We start from the raw sequence: 17,213 nt of genomic DNA, 5'->3' as shown, positions 1-17,213 counted from the left end.
TTTCCTATGAAATCTTTTATAAGCTGCAATGGTATAAAGCAGAAAAGCAGTTCCTTGGGGGCAATCTTGCTAACAGATGTGCAAAATAAATTAAGGTAAAGCACAGATGCTCACAGACCCAATTCCAGGCTAATGTGCTTGATGCTGGAAGCTGAGGGTAGTTTCCTAGGAAGGAGCTTGGTGGAGCCGCTCTTGCCACTCGGGGGGCATGCTGCCTCCATGACAGCTGCTGCAAGACAGATGCTGAATGTGATTTTCACCTTTTTTCAAAAAAGGAAAAATCCTCCTTGGACTTCTTTCTGTTACAGAAAATAGGTTCTAGTGCAGGTCCTTTGTAAAAGCAAAGTGGCACAAAACAAACTTTTAAAAACTGGCAGATACCTGTATTGGCATTTCTTCTAGTTCAAACGTAATACTCTGTGTATGTGTATGTACAGTTTTTAAATTTTGCTCCATTTTCAGTTGACATGATTGTCTCTTTAGAAAGAAATCTACACAAAAACTGTACTAATAAATGAGTTTGACTTTTTATATAGGCGTCCTGCAGTCCATGGGGTCACAAAGAATCAGACATGACTGGGTGGCTGAACAACAACAATAAGTGAGTTTAAGAAGTTTGTAGGATACAGAGTCAATAGATAAAAGCAACCACATGTCTATTTACCAGCAGTCAACATTTGGACATTGAAATTTAAAAACATTACAATAGCACCATGAAATACTTAGATCCAACAGAGTATATGCAGGATCCGTATGCTGAAAACTATTAACACCAGTGAAATACATAAGATTTTACATTTTTAAATTTTATATAAAAGGCATAATTAGATCAGTTTTTTCCCCAATGTTGTATCTATAAGATTAATCCATATTGAAATATATATTGCATTTCCCTTGCTATATATACTGTCCTAGTTTACAAATATCCCATTATTTACTCATTCTTATGTTGGACATTTAGGTTATTTTTGAGATGTTGCTCTTGCAGCAGCGATGTTGTGAATGTTCTGTGTGTCTTGTGTATATCACGGTGGAAGTGGGGGAGTCTTCTCAGGGTATGTAAACAGGAATGATATTGTTGGCTCATCAGGTTGTGCTTTTACACAATCTTAGCAGAGACTGTCAAATAGTCTGTGAAGCTACAACTGTTTGCATTCCTACCAGCCCTGCAAAAGAGTTCCCATTGCTCTGTAGCATCACCAGTACTTTATTTTTTCAGAAATAAGCATTTTTGCCAGTCTGGTAGTTAACATTTGTTTTCCTTTTAACATGCTTTTGCATAAACTGTAGACAAAACCTTCTCAAATGTATTGCTTTGTGAAGGACCAGGTTTTCCCCCAGACTATCACAGATTTATAAAATGCAATAAGAATATTATAGCAGTGCAAACTTTCTGTAACGTTCCTAGACGTATCCTCTCAATTTCTGTACCAAGCATTGTTGTGGACCAGAAGCAAAGTTCCTGGACTAGTGCTGGGTCCTCTGACACCCCGTCTTAGATAGAACATTTCGGAATTTTCAGATGTAAGATTTTGAAATGAAGCTATCTTCATTTATCTTATATTATGTTTGTAGCTTCCCTTGTGAATACTTTGTCTCAAAAACAAGAGTTGAAAAGTGTCTTAGATCATTTAGTTAGTAATTTAGTTATCCTAACTGTCAGGCATATTAAAAGATCACTGAATAGTCAGGTGAGCTGTCACATTCTTAGAGACCATCGGTTTACAGACTCTACAGCTGACCTTGATTTGTGTATTCAGTAAGTGTTTAATGAGCGTTGTAGCAGTCACGATTAAAGGTTCTAGGGAGACAGCGGTGGACACAATGAAGCTCCAGCTCCAGCGGAACATTAGAAGAGGAAAATATTTAACATGCAAACCAGTGAATCAGAAGTTCAGATAATACAAGTACGATGAAGAAAATGGGCTTCCTCAGTGGCCCGGTGTTAAAGAATCTGCTTGCCGATGCAGAAGACGTGGATTTGATTCCCTGAGTTGGAAAGATTCCCTGCAAGAGGAAATGGCAACCACTCCAATATTCTTGGCTTGGGAAATCCCATGGATAGAGGAGCCTGGCAGGCTGCAGTCCACAGGGTGTGAAGCATCAGGCATGACTGAGTGACTGAACACACACATGAAGAAGAAAGCACTGTGGAGCGGGGCTTCCCTGGGGGCTCAGGGGTAAAGAACCCACCTGCCAGCGCAGGGCATGTGGGTGCAGTCCCTGACCCGCGACGATTCCACAAGCCGCAGAGCAGCGAAGCCCCATGCGCCGCAACCACTGAGCCTGCTGTGCTGTCGAGCCCAGGCGCCGCCAGCATGGAGGCCACGTGCACTCTAGGGCCTGTGGTCCACAAGGAGATAAGCCGTCAAGCTGAGAAGTCCGTGCATCACAGCTGTAGAGTAGCCCCCACCGGCTGCAACCAGAGAAAATCCTGCCCAGCAGTGAAGACCCAGCACTGCCAAAAAGAAATAAACAAAATTACTTAATAAAAATAAAGACAGAGGAGGGCTAGAGACTGGCTTGATGGGAGACGATGTTCAACCAGAGTGGTCAGGGAAAGCCTGTCTGGAGAAGTGACACTTGAGGTCACTGAATAATAGAACTGCTTTCACTAGTTTGGGTGTACAAAGGACTTTTTCTCTAAACCATTCCAAGAGTCAGTTGCCAGCCATGGTGGCCATTACCCCCAATATTTTAATATGTATTTGCTACAAACAAGGGCATTCTAAGAAAACAAAACAAAAACAAAATTCAGGAAATTAACATTGACACATTACATGGTTCTAATCCTCAGACCCCATTCAAGTTTTCCCATGGTTCCAGTAATGTCCTTTATAACAACAAAAATCCAGTCTCTTTTATTTCGCCTCTTTCAGCCTGAAACAGTTCCTCGTCTTCCCCGCCTTTCAGGATGCTCACACTCTTGGAGACTGCAGGCTGAACCTGAGCTTCCCTGGTCTCTCCTGCTTCGTGGGAGAGCAAGAAGGAGGAAGTGAGGATCCGGGTGGACACCCTAGAGAGGGGCTTTGCAGGTTTCCTTGTGCAGTCGCACCAGTGGACAGTACTGCCCTTGACAGCTGCAGCCTGAGGACTGGGAACAGAGCAACTGAAACTGTTTCCCTGTTCCTGGGGAAATTCTCCTGGTTTTTAGGGGAAGAACTCATGTTTGTGGTTTTCCTCAACCTCTGATGTTTTAGATCAAAATTGTGGGAACTTCCCTGGTGGTCCAGTGGCTAAGACACTGTGCTCCAATGTAGGGGGTCTGGGTCAGGAAACTAGACCCCATATATCACAACTAAGAACCCAGTGTAGCATAAATAAGCAAATAAATGTTTTTAGAAAAAAACTGTTGGAGCCCAGGTACCTGGATGCGTTTGCAAACCTGAAGTGTTTTTGCAGGCCACTTTGAGTCTTAGATTGGCTAACTGCCCTGTAATTGGACTGCTTCTTCAAAGCGCCCGTGAAAACAGTAGCTCAGTGGGGTGGCCAGAGGACCGTTCACTGGGGACAGAATTCTCTGCTTCTCCATTTGTCCTTTCTCCCTACTTTTGTTCCACCTGTGCTTTCCTCCAGGAGGCCTTAAAATCTGTTACTCTGTCTTCCCTGCTGTCTTTAGTAAACAACTAAACAAACTTTAGGCTAAAAAAAGCAAAAAGGCAAAAGCCATGGGTGCTGCTGGGGGGCTGTCAACAGCTGGGACCTCACTGGAAGTTCTCATAGTTATGGTTTTGAAGACTGTGTGTCTCTAATAGATATTCCCCAGAAAAGCCAAATGGAGTGTTTTTGTTTATTGATGGGCTGCAGGGCTTGAGTATCATTCATTGAGTGCAGTCAGTACCTTTGTGACTTGCAGATTGTGTGAGGGAGTGTGTGAGTGAGTGTGTGTGTGTGCACATGTGTGTATGCGTCTGAGCTTAGCTGTTAGTGTGACCAGGTGGTGGCTGTGGTTGTGGGTCTCGCTCCCCTCCTGAAGTGGCAGTCTGCATTTTCTCGGTGTTTAGGGTGAGCAGTTACCCACTCAGCTGCTGGAAAATGACTTCTGCACTGTGCACACATCTTCTGTAAAGCGTCATCACAGAATCCTTTCCACCTTAGCCATGGGGAAGAAAGGCAAAACCAATAACCTTGGCTCTGGCATCGGTGAACCTGTAGCCACTGGACTTCTGGATGGGTGGAACTTTCTATCTCAGATTTACCGAAAGAGAATGTGAAATTCTCTTGCCTTAGGACTCCAAAGATAATTTCACTGCTGAATGGATTGAAACGTCACTTCTGTGCTTTCCTGATAGCACAGTTGGTAAAAAAAAAAACATCCTCCTGCAATGCAGAAGACCCTGGTTCAATTCCTGGGTTGGGAAGATCCGCTGGAGAAAGGGATAGGCTACCCACTCCAGTATTCTTGTGCTTCTCTTGTGGCTCAGCTGGTAAACAATCCGCCTGCAATGCGGGAGACCTGAGTTTGATCCCTGGGTTGGGAAGATCCCCTGGAGAAGGGAAAGGCTACCCACTCCAGTATTCTGGCCTGGAGAATTCCATGGACTATACAGTTGCAAAGAGTCGGGCACAACTGAGTGACTTTCACTTTCCAACTTAATGTACAGAAATGATGGATGCCTCAGCATTTTTTGGTTCAAGGCAGACGGGTGCAGCACAATCATTTTCATAGTTTGTTCCTCAGTGAATTGATAAACATCGCCTTCTCTGCCTTGGGCAGGGGACCAAAGGGTAGAGCAGCCATAATTCTGGGAAGGTTGAGAAACGCGCATCTAGCAGCTGTCCTTACCTGTCACTCCCTGAAGCCTATTTTCCTATCTGGCCTTCCCATTTTCCCCTTCAGTGATTTTAGTGCACCCAAGGCCCAGCTGCAGAGTAACCTTGAGTTCCCAAGAAACTGTGTTGGTTATGTGTTTTCCTTAACATATTTTAGGTGCTAGCTATTTGTAGTCATTTTTACTGCTCACTTATTGCATGAGTGATTTCTGCATATGAAGGCAGCTCTGGTCTCTATTTTGTGGAAAACTTACATAACAGGAAAAGCCTGGGATTTTAGGCCAAATTATTTGCTTTCCTTATAACTGTTGTAGTGCCAGAGATGAACAATAAGTGACCTCTGAAGAAGTAGAGTGGTCAGTGATGCTCTGGATTTTATGGGATCCCCGCGATCTTCTGGGGAATAAATGTGCAACTGTCCCCCATTTAACAGGATGGTGTTACTTTTATATCATTAGGAAATTCAGGAACCTATAAAAGGGAATTATTTCTACAGCTTCCCTGGTGGTCCAGTGGTTAAGCATCTGCCTGCCAAAAAATAAGATCCCGCATGCTGCGGGGTAATCAAGCCCGCTCAGCACAAGGACTGACCATGTGGGCTCTGGAGCCCCTGTGCCCCAACTGCTGAGCCTGGGGACCCTAGAGCCCCTGCCCCACAAGAGGAGCCCACGCGCCGCAGCTGGGGAGGAAGCCGCCCTCTGCAACCAGAGAGAGCTCGAACCCAGCAATGGAGAGCCCACGCGCCTCAGTGAGGGCCCAGGGCAGCTCCAGTGCATTATTTCTAAAACAGTTTAAGGAGGGGAAAAAAATAATTTGGTTTCTGAATGGATTCTGTTTGTCCTGGGTGCTTTCAAGCCCATGTCCATAGAAAAAGCCCTCGCCTCCTGTCTCCGTTCTTCTAAAGCCCCTTTGTGCTGTTACCGGGATGTTAGGGACAGCTCAGGAATCCATGTGCTGATGTCTGTGGACACAGTGAGGGGCGGAGCCACCAGCCAAGGGCGCTGACCTTTTTCCTCAAATAGGAAACAGGGAAAGTTCTGCCTCTGCATAAACTGTTCGTATCTTCTGCTCACCTCGGACCTTAGAGTCACACAGTCCATAAGCTGAATTTATGCCACATTAAGGGGGAAATGCATGTGAAAGAGAGGGGAAAAAAACAGCAAAACTGAGAAAAAGTCTCATCAGCTCCTGATTGGCTACATTTTTGAATCATTCTTGATCGGTGCACACATATTGGGATTTAGACGAGAGAGATACCTATAACTCATTGCTGTCATCTGCATGTTACATTCAGTTATGGCGTATTTCTGGAATGCTTTTAACAAGTGTTTGGAAAGGAAATAGGAAGAAGGATGTGATTATCAAGTAGCTAATTATCTACACACGTTTTTAGGAGGTATATTTAAAACAAAAGAATACATAAAGTTCAGAAATAAAGGATAGGAATTGAGTTCTGTGCAATATACAGTTGACTCTTGAACAACACAGATTTGAACTGCACAGGCCCTCTTATATGCAGATTTTTTTCCCAGTAAACTGTAGTGCTGTGCAGGCTGCATGGCTGGTTTAATTCATGGGTGTGGAACCGTGGATGCGAAGGGCCCCTGCAAAGGTATATGCAGACTTTCAGCTGGGCAGGGTTGGTGACCCTAACCCTTGGTCGTTCAGCAGTCGACTGTGTGACTAACAGAAAGCTACACCAGCTGCATTAATATCAGACAAAACAGCCTTTAAGACAAAAGACTTCCTAGAGAAATAGAGAGGCTGCTAATGATAAAAGATTTAGTCCACAAGGAAGACAAAACAATTCTAAACTTGTTTTTTGTTTTTCTCATTGTTTAGTCACTAAATCGTATCTGACTCTTTTGTGACCCTTGGACTCTCGGCCGCCAGGCTCCTCTGTCCGTGGGATTTTCCAGACAAGGATACTGGAGCAGGTTGCCATTTCCTTCTCCAAGGGCTCTTCCTGACTCAGGGATCAAATCTTAGCCTCCTGCATTGGCAGACAGATTCGTTAACATATCTGTAAAAATGTATGAAGCCAAAGTGAGCAAATTACAAGGAAAAATAAATCCACCTAATAGTGGGAGATCTTAACAAGCCTATCGGTAATCAGTAGTTCAAACAGACACCCCGTCTTAAAGAAATCAGTATATAGAACTTCTAAAGAACACGAGCTTAATATGGTCCGGCACCCAACAGCTACAGAAAGACATTTCAAGCGCACATAGCAGATTTATGGAAATGGATGAAATATTGTAACAAAAGCAAGTCTCAAAAATATTGAAGGATTGATATCTCTGGAGAAAAACCTCTGATCATAATGAAAATAAATGAGACGTTAAAAAGTTAGCAAGCAAAATCTCCCACCTATTTGGAATTTAAGAAATATCTAAACAGTTCATGAGACAAGGAAGAAATCATAATGGAAATTAAACTAAATATTTATAATCAAATAATAATGAAAATATATATTCAAACTTGTGGGAATAGCTAAAAAATAATATTTAGAAATATATACTCCTTAAATGTTTCTATTAAGAAGGAGAAAATTGAAAAATTATAGACTCAGCATCCATCTTAAGGCAATAGAAAAAGGAAAAACTCAAAGAACAAAGAGTAGAAATTAATGAAACTGAGAGTAAATATACATAGAATCAATAATGTCAAACAGGTGATTCCCTGAAGAGGAAGTGGTTGTGTCTCTACTTATTTGGGCCTTTAATTTCTTTCAACTATGTTGAATAGTTTTCAGTGTACTGAGGGAAGGATAATTATTTCAACCATGGGTGCTGGAACAAAGGGATAGCCATATGGGGGAAAAAAAGTGAACTCTAACTCTTGTCTCACATACAAAAAGTAACTTGAAGTGGATCCTAGACCTAAATGTAAAAACTAAGCTATCAAACATCTACAAGAAAACATGGGAGAAAATCCTAGTGACCGTGGGTATGGCAGAGATTTCTCAATTTGACACAAAAAGCACAAAGTAGTTTTTTAAAGTCTACACATGGACTTCATTAAAAAAAATTTTTTTTTTTTGCTTTTTAAAAAATACTGTTCATAATGAAAAAGGAAAGCAAGGACAATATTTAAAACACATAGATTTGACAAAGGACTTATATCTAAAATATATAATAGAATTCTTACCACTTAATAAGGTAGCCTAAGTTAAAAATTAGGCTTCCCTGGTGGCTCAGAGGTTAAAGAATCTGCCTGCAATGTGGGAGACCTGGGTTCGATCCCTGGGTCGGGAAGATCCCCTGGAGGAGGAAATGGCAACCCACTCCAGTATTCTTGCCTGGAGAAACCCATGGACAGAGGAGCCTGGTAGGCTACAGTCCATGGGGTCGTAGAGTCGGACACGACTGAGCAACTTCACTTTCACTTTTAAGTTAAAAATTGGGGAAGATTTGACCTAGAGATGGCAAAGTTATAGAGATGGCAAATACACTTATGAAAAGATGTCAGTGTCAGGAATCATTAGGGAAATAGGAATTAAAACTACAGTGAGATAATTCTGTACTCCCAGTAGAATGGCTGAAATTAAAAAGACTGACCATACCAAGTGCTGATGAGAATGCAGAGCTGCTAAAACTCTCATACATTGTTGGTGTGAATATACAACAGCTCTGAAAAACAGTTTAGTAGTTTTTGAAAAGTTGATCATATACCTAGCATCTGATTCAGGTATTTACCCAAAAGAAATAAAATCATATATCTACCCAAAACCTGTACATGAATGTACATAGCAGCTTTATTTGAAATAGTTCAAAACTAGTAACAACCCAGTTGCCTGTCAGCAGGTACATGCATAAATATCCTTACAATGGAATTCTACTTGATAATAAAAAGGACCGTAAAAGACAACCCAATAATATGACTCTCAAAATGATTATGCTCGGGGAAAAAACCCAGGGCCCTCCCCCCTGCCAAAAGTACATTGATATGAAATACTAAAAAAATACGATCTGATCTAGAGTGATAGAAAAAAAGATGGTTACTGGTGGGAGTGGGGTGGGTATCTCATATACTTTAGTTTTATGGAGAGTACAGAGTTAAATATGAAAGGTGAAGGTGAAGTAGCTCAGTCGTGTCTGACTCTTTGCGACCCCGTGGACTGTAACCTACTAGGCTTCTCCATCCATGGGATTCTCCAGACAAGAATACTGGAGTGGATTGCCATTTCCTTCTCCAGGGGATCTTCCCGACCCAGGGATCGAACCCAGGTCTCCCGCATTGGAGGCAGACGCTTTAACCTCTGAGCCACCAGGGAAGATAAATATTAAAGGTAAAACCATAAAATTTTAAGAAGACAGTCTGGGAGAACATCATTGTGATCTCAGAGTATACAACGATTTCTCAAGACACAACACAACACAAAAGGAAGATAATGGATACATTTCAGTTTAGTCCAGTCGCTCAGTCGTGTCCGACTCTTTGCGACCCCATGAATCGCAGCACGCCAGGCCTCCCTGTCCATCACCAACTCCCGGAGTTCACCCAAACTCACGTCCATTGAGTCGGTGATGCCATCCAGCCGTCTCATCCTCTGTCGTCCACTTCTCCTCCTGCCCTCAATCCCTCCCAGCATCAGAGTCTTTTCTGATGCGAATGAGTCAACTCTTTGCATGAAGTGGCCAAAGTACTGGAGTTTCAGCTTCATCATCTTTCCTTCCAAAGAAATCTCAGGGTTGACCTCCTTCAGAATGGACTGGTTGGATCTCCTTGCAGTCCAAGGGACCCTCGAGTCTTCTCCAACGCCACAGTTCAAACGCATCAATTCTTCGGCCTTCAGCTTTCTTCACAGTCCAACTCTCACATCCATACATGACCACAGGAAAAACCATAGTCTTATACATTTAGTAAGGTTCAAATTTAAAACTTGTATTTCTCAAAAAAAATTTGGGAAAAAGTACTTATGGCACCTATAATTAACAAAGAATTAGTACCCCTATAGAACTCCCATTCCTCAATTAAAAGAGACAGCCCAGTAGAAAAATGGACAAAAGATATGAGCACGCATATCATGGATTCTGCAGGCAAGAACACTGGAGTGGGTCGCTGTGCCCTCCTCCAGGGGGTCTTCCCGACCCAGGCATCTAACTGCTTCTCTTTTGTTTCCTGCGTTGGTGGGCAGGCCCTTTCCCACTAGCGCCACCTGGGAAGCTATATCATGAAGAGGAACCCCAGAAGACCCATAAACATGAAAAGAGGTTCAACGTCTTTATTTTTCAAAGAAATGTGAATAATAACCAAAATTAGAGCCTATTTCATATTCCTTACTTTGCATTGGTAAAAATTTAAAGTTCTGTATCAAATGCTGGCATAGATATGAAGCAGCCAGAACTCACTTTCACTCCTAAACAGTAAATTGGTACAAACACTTTGGAAAACTATTTGGCATCATCTACTAAAGTAAAATATATGTCAGTGTTGAGGCCCAGGATGCTTGCTTAAAAGACGCTTGCTCCTTGGAAAGAAAACTATGACAAACCTAGATAGCATATTAAAGAGCAAAGTCGCGACTTTGCCGACAAAGTTCCATATAGTCGAAGCTATGTTTTTTCCAGGAATAATGTACGAATGTGAGAGTTGGACCATAAAGAAGGCTGAGCATGAAAGAACTGATGCTTTTGAATTGTGGTGCTAGAGAAGACTCCTGCAAATCCCTTGGACAGCAAGGATATCAAACCAGTCAATCCTAAAGGAAATCAATCCTGAATATTCACTGGAAGGACTGATGATAAAGCTGAAGCTCCAGTACTTTGGCCACCTGATATGAAGAGCTGACTCACTGGAAAAGACCCTGATGCTGGGAGGGATTAGGGGCAGGAGGAGAAGGGGGTGACAGAGGATGAGATGGTTGGATGGCATCATTGACTCAATGGACATGAGTTTGAGCAAACTCTGGGAGATAGTGACGGATGGGGAAGCCTGGTGTGCTGCAGTCCATGGGGTCTCAGAGAGTGGTGCATAACTCAGTGAATGAACAGCAAAGGCCCAGTAATTCCACTTGCAGTGTGTACACCAGAGAAACCCATGCACATCGGTACCAAGGATGTTCATAACAGCATTGCAGTAGCAAAACCTGAAGGCAGTCCAGATTCCAGCAGCATTAGAGGAATTGTGGTATAGCTGTACAATGGAATATTATACAGTCCTGAAGAGGGTGGCTCACAGTTAGTTAACACACAGCAACAAGGAAGAATCTTAGGAAAAAAGGCAAGTTATAGAAGAATATATGCAACATGATTCAATCTTTAGAGGAGCTTATAAATGTTGTAAAACGATAAAGAAAAACAAAGATAAGCTTGAAATTCCAGAAAATAATTACTTTGAAGCTAAAAAGGAATAGGACGGAGTAAAAACTCTGGCATGCTGAGGACTTCAAAATGATAGTGATGTTCTTGTTCTATCATTGGGCATGTTTTTATCATTTTACACCTTACATTCATTTTATCATACTTTACATTTGATTTTATAATATGAACTCTACATAATATAATCTTTCAGTTCAGTTCAGTCACTCAGTCGTGTCCGACTCTTTGCTACCCCATGAATCAAAGCATGCCAGGCCTCCCTGTCCATCACCATCTCCCGGAGTTCACTCAGACTCACGTCCATCAAGTCCATGATGCCATCCAGCCATCTCATCCTCGGTCGTCCCCTTCTCCTCCTGCCCCCAATCCCTCCCAGCATCAGAGTCTTTTCCAATAAGTCAACTCTTCGCATGAGGTGGCCAAAGTACTGGAGCTTCAGCTTTAGCATCATTCCTTCCAAAGAAATCCCAGGGTTGACCTCCTTCAGAATGGACTGGTTGGATCTCCTTGCAGTCCAAGGGACTCTCAAGAGTCTTCTCCAACACCACAGATCAAAAGCATCAATTCTTCGGGGCTCAGCTTTCTTCACAGTCCAACTCTCACATCCATACATGACCACAGGAAAAACCATAGCCTTGACTAGATGGACCTCAGTCGGCAAAGTAATGTCTGTGCTTTTGAATATACTATCTAGGTTGGTCATAACGTTTCTTCCAAGGAGTAAGCGTCTTTTAATTTCATGGCTGCAGTCACCATCTGCAGTGATTTTGGAACCCAAAAAAATAAAGTCTGACACTGTTTCCCCATCTATTTGCCATGAAGTGATGGGACCGGATGCCATGATCTTCGTTTTCTGAATGTTGAGCTTTAAGCCAACTTTTTCTCTCTCTTCTTTCACTTCCATCAAGAGGCTTTTTAGCTCCTCTTCACTTTCTGCCATAAGGGTGGTGTCATCTGCATATCTGAGGTTATTGATATTTCTCCCGGCAATCTTGATTCCAGCTTGTGTTTCTTCCAGTCCAGCGTTTCTCATGATGTATTCTGCATATAAGTTAAATAAGCAGGGTGACAATATACAGCCTTGACATACTCCTTTTCCTATTTGGAACCAGTCTGTTGTTCCATGTCCAATTCTAACTGTTACTTCCTGACCTGCATACAGATTTCTCAAGAGGCAGGTCAGGTGGTCTGGTATTCCCATCTCTTGAAGAATTTTCCACAGTTTATTGTGATCCACATAGTCAAAGGCTTTGGCATAGTCAAGAAAGCAGAAATAGATGTGTTTCTGGAACTCTCTTGCTTTTTCCATGATCCAGCGGATGTCAGCAATTTGATCTCTGGTTCCTCTGCCTTTTCTAAAACCAGCTTGAACATCAGGGAGTTCACGGTTCACGTATTGCTGAAGCCTGGCTTGGAGAATTTTGAGCATTACTTTACTAGCATGTGAGATGAGTGCAATTGTGCGGTAGTTTGAGCATTCTTTGGCATTGCCTTTCTTTGGAATTGGAATGAAAACTGACCTTTTCCAGTCCTGTGGCCACTGCTGAGTTTTCCAAATTTGCTGGCATATTGAGTGCAGTACTTTCACAGCATCATCTTTCAGGGTTTGAAACAGCTCCACTGGGATTCCATCACCTCCACTAGCTTTGTTCGTAGTGATGCTTTCTAAGGCCCACTTGACTTCACGTTCCAGGATGTCTGGCTCTAGATTAGTGATCACATCATCATGATTATCTGGGTCGTGAAGATCTTTTTTGTACAGTTCTTCTGTGTATTCTTGCCACCTCTTCTTAATATCTTCTGCTTCTGTTAGGTCCAGACCATTTCTGTCCTTTATCGAGCCCATCTTTGCATGAAATGTTCCCTTGGTATCTCTAATTTTCTTGACGAGATCTCTAGTCTTTCCCATTCTGTTGTTTTCCTCTATTTCTTTGCATTGATCGCTGAAAAAGGCTTTCTTATCTCTTCTTGCTATTCTCTGGAACTCTGCATTCAGATGCTTATATCTTTCCTTTTCTCCTTTGCCTTTCTCCTCTCTTCTTTTCACAGCTATTTGTAAGGCCTCCCCAGACAGATATTTTGGTTTTTTGCATTTCTTTTCCGTGGGGATGGTCTTGATCCCTGTCTCCTGTACAGTGTCACAAACCTCATTCCATAGTTCATCAGGCACTCTGTCTATCAGATCTAGGCCCTTAAATCTATTTCTCACTTCCACTGTATAATCACAAGGGATTTGATTTAGGTCATACCTGAATGGTCTAGCGGTTTTCCCTACTTTCTTCAGTTTGAGTCTGAATTTGGTAATAAGGAGTTCATGATTTGAGCCACTGTCAGCTCCCAGTCTTGTTTTTGTTGACTGTATAGAGCTTCTCATCTTTGGCTGCAAAGAATATAATCAATCTGATTTCGGTGTTGACCATCTGGTGATGCCCATGTGTAGAATCTTCTCTTGTGTTGTTGGAAGAGGGTGTTTGCTATGACCAGTGCATTTTCTTGGCAAAACTCTATTAGTCTTTGCCCTGCTTCATTCCGCATTCCATGGCCAAATTTGCCTATTACTCCAGGTGTTTCTTGACTTTCTGCTTTTGCATTCCAGTCCCCTATAATGAAAAGGACCTCTTTTGGGGGTGTTAGTTCTAAAAGGTCTTGTAGGTCTTCATAAAACCGTTCAACTTCAGTTTCTTCAGCGTTACTGGTTGGGGCATAGACTTGGACAACTGTGATATTCAATGGTTATTTTTAAAATAAGTGCAAATTGCAGAATTTAGCATATGACTAACAGAACACCTGTTCTTGTGCACCTATAGGAAAAGAATGCTTCTTGGGGAAAAAAAAAACAAATTATAATGAATTCTACTCCACGACTTATGTTTAATGATTTAAATTTCCTTTTGGTAAAGGTTTTCCTCCCCCACCCACCCTTACTCTCTCTGCTGTGCTGCCCCTCACTTTGTAGGAGAGATTCGAAGCGCTTTTCACCATCTATGATGACCAAGTTACATTTCAGTTGTTCAAAAGCTTTAGAAGAGTCCGAATAAATTTCAGCAAGCCTGAGGCGGCAGCACGGGCTCGAATAGAACTCCACGAGACAGACTTCAATGGGAGGAAGCTGAAGCTGTATTTCGCACAGGTACTTACTTCATTGTGCAGAGGGCAGAGTGGGCTGGACTTGTTTTCCTCCATCCAACGACGCTGTCAATTCTCCATCTTCTCTATTATCGTATCAGAGGTCTTTGAAATGAACAATCCCGATCAGCAAACCATGGAAACATATTTTCCCTTTGTTCTACAGATACATAAACATATATGTTTATTAAGCATATTTGCCCTCCTAACTTTGTTTTGCATAGCCTAACAGAGGGCTTCATTTTTTTCTGGCGGCTTTGCTCAACTGGGGTTGAGAGGGTTAAGCCGTAACAACTTAAGGTCACTTTTCTCCTGTCGTCTAGAATGGCACTTGTGATGGGACCTCCTTGGAAGACGTGAGAAAAGCAGTCTCTGGACTCATTTCTGTGGGCTGTGATTCCTAAGAGGCGCCCTGTTGAAACTGGCTCCCAGCCCGAGGGGTGAGCAGGGAGCAGACAGAATATACAGAAAGGCTGTCCTAGACTTTAGAATTGCAGAGGACCCTGCAAGTCAGTGAGACTTGGCCGTCCTTGTTGTCTGATCCTCCATTGAGAAGACTCTGACAAACCAATCACTTCTTGGAAGAATTAGTGAAATAAAAGCATTAGATCAGCTGTTAAGTGTACTGTTTTAGTTTTCACAAAGCATTTTTTTCCCTTTGGTCTAGCTTTCAAAATTAAAAAAAATTAAGATGGGGTTTGCCATCTGACATTACAAATGAAACCTATGTTTGGACAGGTCTTGGTGGAGTCGCTGGTGACGGTATAACCTAATCTCTTCTAAAACTGGAATTCAGTGCTTAGTACAATTCATTGTCCATTCGTCTGCTCATCGATTTTTCTTTCTATTTGATGAATATTTATTGGGCGCCTGATGCTCTGTGCCATGCACTAAGTGTTCATTGGTGAAACAGACAGACTCTGACCCAGCCCCTGGCAGCTATGTAGCCTGTCAAAGAGAAATTTTACATTTTCTCCAAAGAGGTGTTATAGTTAATGGGAAGATGAAAGTGAAAAACATAGCCTGGTCATAAACTGTGAGTATCTTCCCCCCTGCAGGTACAGATGTCCAGTGAAACACGGGACAAGTCATATTTACAGCCGCCCCAGCCTGCCAAGCAGTTCCTCATCTCCCCTCCTGCGTCACCTCCGGTGGGGTGGAAGCAAGGGGAAGATGCAACGCCTGTTATAAATTATGATTTACTCTGTGCTGTTTCCAAATTGGGACCAGGTAACAAACTTCTCTCTCCCCTATTTTTTTCTCCAAGAAACTTTTGCTTTAAAGCCCTCATTCATCTAGCTATCTGTGTTCTAGCCAACTAGTGGCAACACGATCAGCGTGGAAGTTAGTCACACAAACCTGGGTTCAGATTCTAGCCTTTGCTAACTTTGTGATCTAGAGCAGGTTATTTAGCTTCAATTTTCTGAGCCTCTGTGTTCTCATCTAAAATCGGGATCATAGGAACTACCCTTCAACATGGTTATAAGGACTAAGGGCTTTCCCAGGTGGCACAGTGGTAAAGAATCTGCCTGTCAAGGCAGGAGACACAGGAGATGCAGGTTCGATCCCCAAATCGGGAAGATCCTCTGGAGAAGGAAATGGCAACCCACTACAGTATTCTTGCCTGGGAAATCCCATGGACAGAGGGGCCTGGTGGCCTATAGTCCACAGAATCACAGAGCTGGACACGACTGAGCAAGATTGAGTGCACGCATGCGCACACACACACACACACACACAAGAACTAAGTGATGTATACGTAATAGTAAATCTAACTGCAGTTTTTACTGCTCCAAATTCTAGTACATGCCAGATTATTAGAGAATATTAGTTGTGATCAAAATAGCAGACAGACAACTTTCTACACTGATTAGTTTATCAAGGAATTGGTGGGGATACCATATCATCCCTTCAGATTCTTCTCTTGTATTTCTTTTCCACTCTTTTTTTCCTTCTGTTTAATTTCTCTCTCTCATCCCTCCAAAATAATATAATAAAGCAGTGCCATTGTTGGTTCATCCACCTAAAATAATGTTGTGTCTTCATTAACATTAGGGGATACAAAAGGCATTTGAGGGGGAATTGTTTTTAGACAGGAGAGCTGTATCTTGGGTCCCTGAGGTCCTATAAGAGATTGCCGATGCTGCCTGAAACCTTACAGATGTCTCCCAAGGGGAACCCAGAAACCATTACGAAGTTAAGCAGGAACACTTGGCGTTGTTCATAGAACAGTAATTTGCACTTGCATTTTAACTCCCAAAACCTCACTCAGTACTCCTCACTACTAATTTCTTGAAATGCCAGAATTTTTTAAGAACCTTAAAAAGCATTAATTCTCTAATGTCTAAACAAGATAAAGTACTATGACGTAGGATTTACAGATTGAAAAGCCAGTAATCAGCAATGCAAACATGAGCAGAACAAGAAGTTTCAAGGTTCAGAACCCTTCCTTTGCTGTTTCCCTCCGCAGGAGAGAAATACGAACTTCACGCAGGAACCGAGTCCACACCGAGCGTGGTGGTTCACGTCTGTGAAAGTGAAACTGAAGAGGAAGAAGGAACAAAAAACCCCAAACAGAGAATCACCCAGACACGGCGCCCAGAGCCTCCGACCGCAGCGCTGGGCGAGCCCCGGGCCTTCGACTGTGCACTTTGAGGCTTTGGTGGTGTGGCGCGGAGCCACTGCCCACCTGGCCAGGGATGGCGGGGACATGCCCACCCACACCATGACCACTGCCCAGCCAAGGGGAGGCCGGGGGGCACAGGGCACCCACACTGGGGACAGTAGGGCACGGAGTAGCAGTTTTAACTGATCAGTTGAAAGCACAAGTTTTAACTGATGTTCTGAACAGCATATTACTTTAAAGGATTAGCCCCCACCACGTGGCAACTCTTGACCATTTTTAAACAGCAAATTAGGAGAATGGCTTCCTCCAGAAACATTGATTTCCCTGATTCTGGATAGCACAGGGTACCCCAAAGTGAAAACGAT

General features: G+C 42.7%; 1 protein-coding gene across 1 annotated transcript in view; it reads left to right on the top strand.

Moving 5' to 3' along the window:
• The window catches only part of RCAN3 (RCAN family member 3), a 29,997-nt gene extending 13,120 nt beyond the window's left edge, over nt 1-16,877 (top strand). Inside the window, exons 3-5 of the mRNA XM_052635688.1 lie at nt 14,053-14,226; nt 15,281-15,452; nt 16,693-16,877. Of these exons, the coding sequence (XP_052491648.1) occupies nt 14,053-14,226; nt 15,281-15,452; nt 16,693-16,877 (531 nt within the window). The remainder of the gene's footprint in view (nt 1-14,052; nt 14,227-15,280; nt 15,453-16,692) is intronic.
• The last annotated feature ends 336 nt before the right edge of the window (nt 16,878-17,213 follow it).

Source organism: Budorcas taxicolor, chromosome 2, assembly GCF_023091745.1.
Source record: "Budorcas taxicolor isolate Tak-1 chromosome 2, Takin1.1, whole genome shotgun sequence".
Classification (NCBI taxonomy): Eukaryota; Metazoa; Chordata; class Mammalia; order Artiodactyla; family Bovidae; genus Budorcas; species Budorcas taxicolor.
The sequence above is the reverse complement of the archived record's forward strand: the minus strand, read 5'-3'. Positions and strand labels throughout refer to the sequence as shown.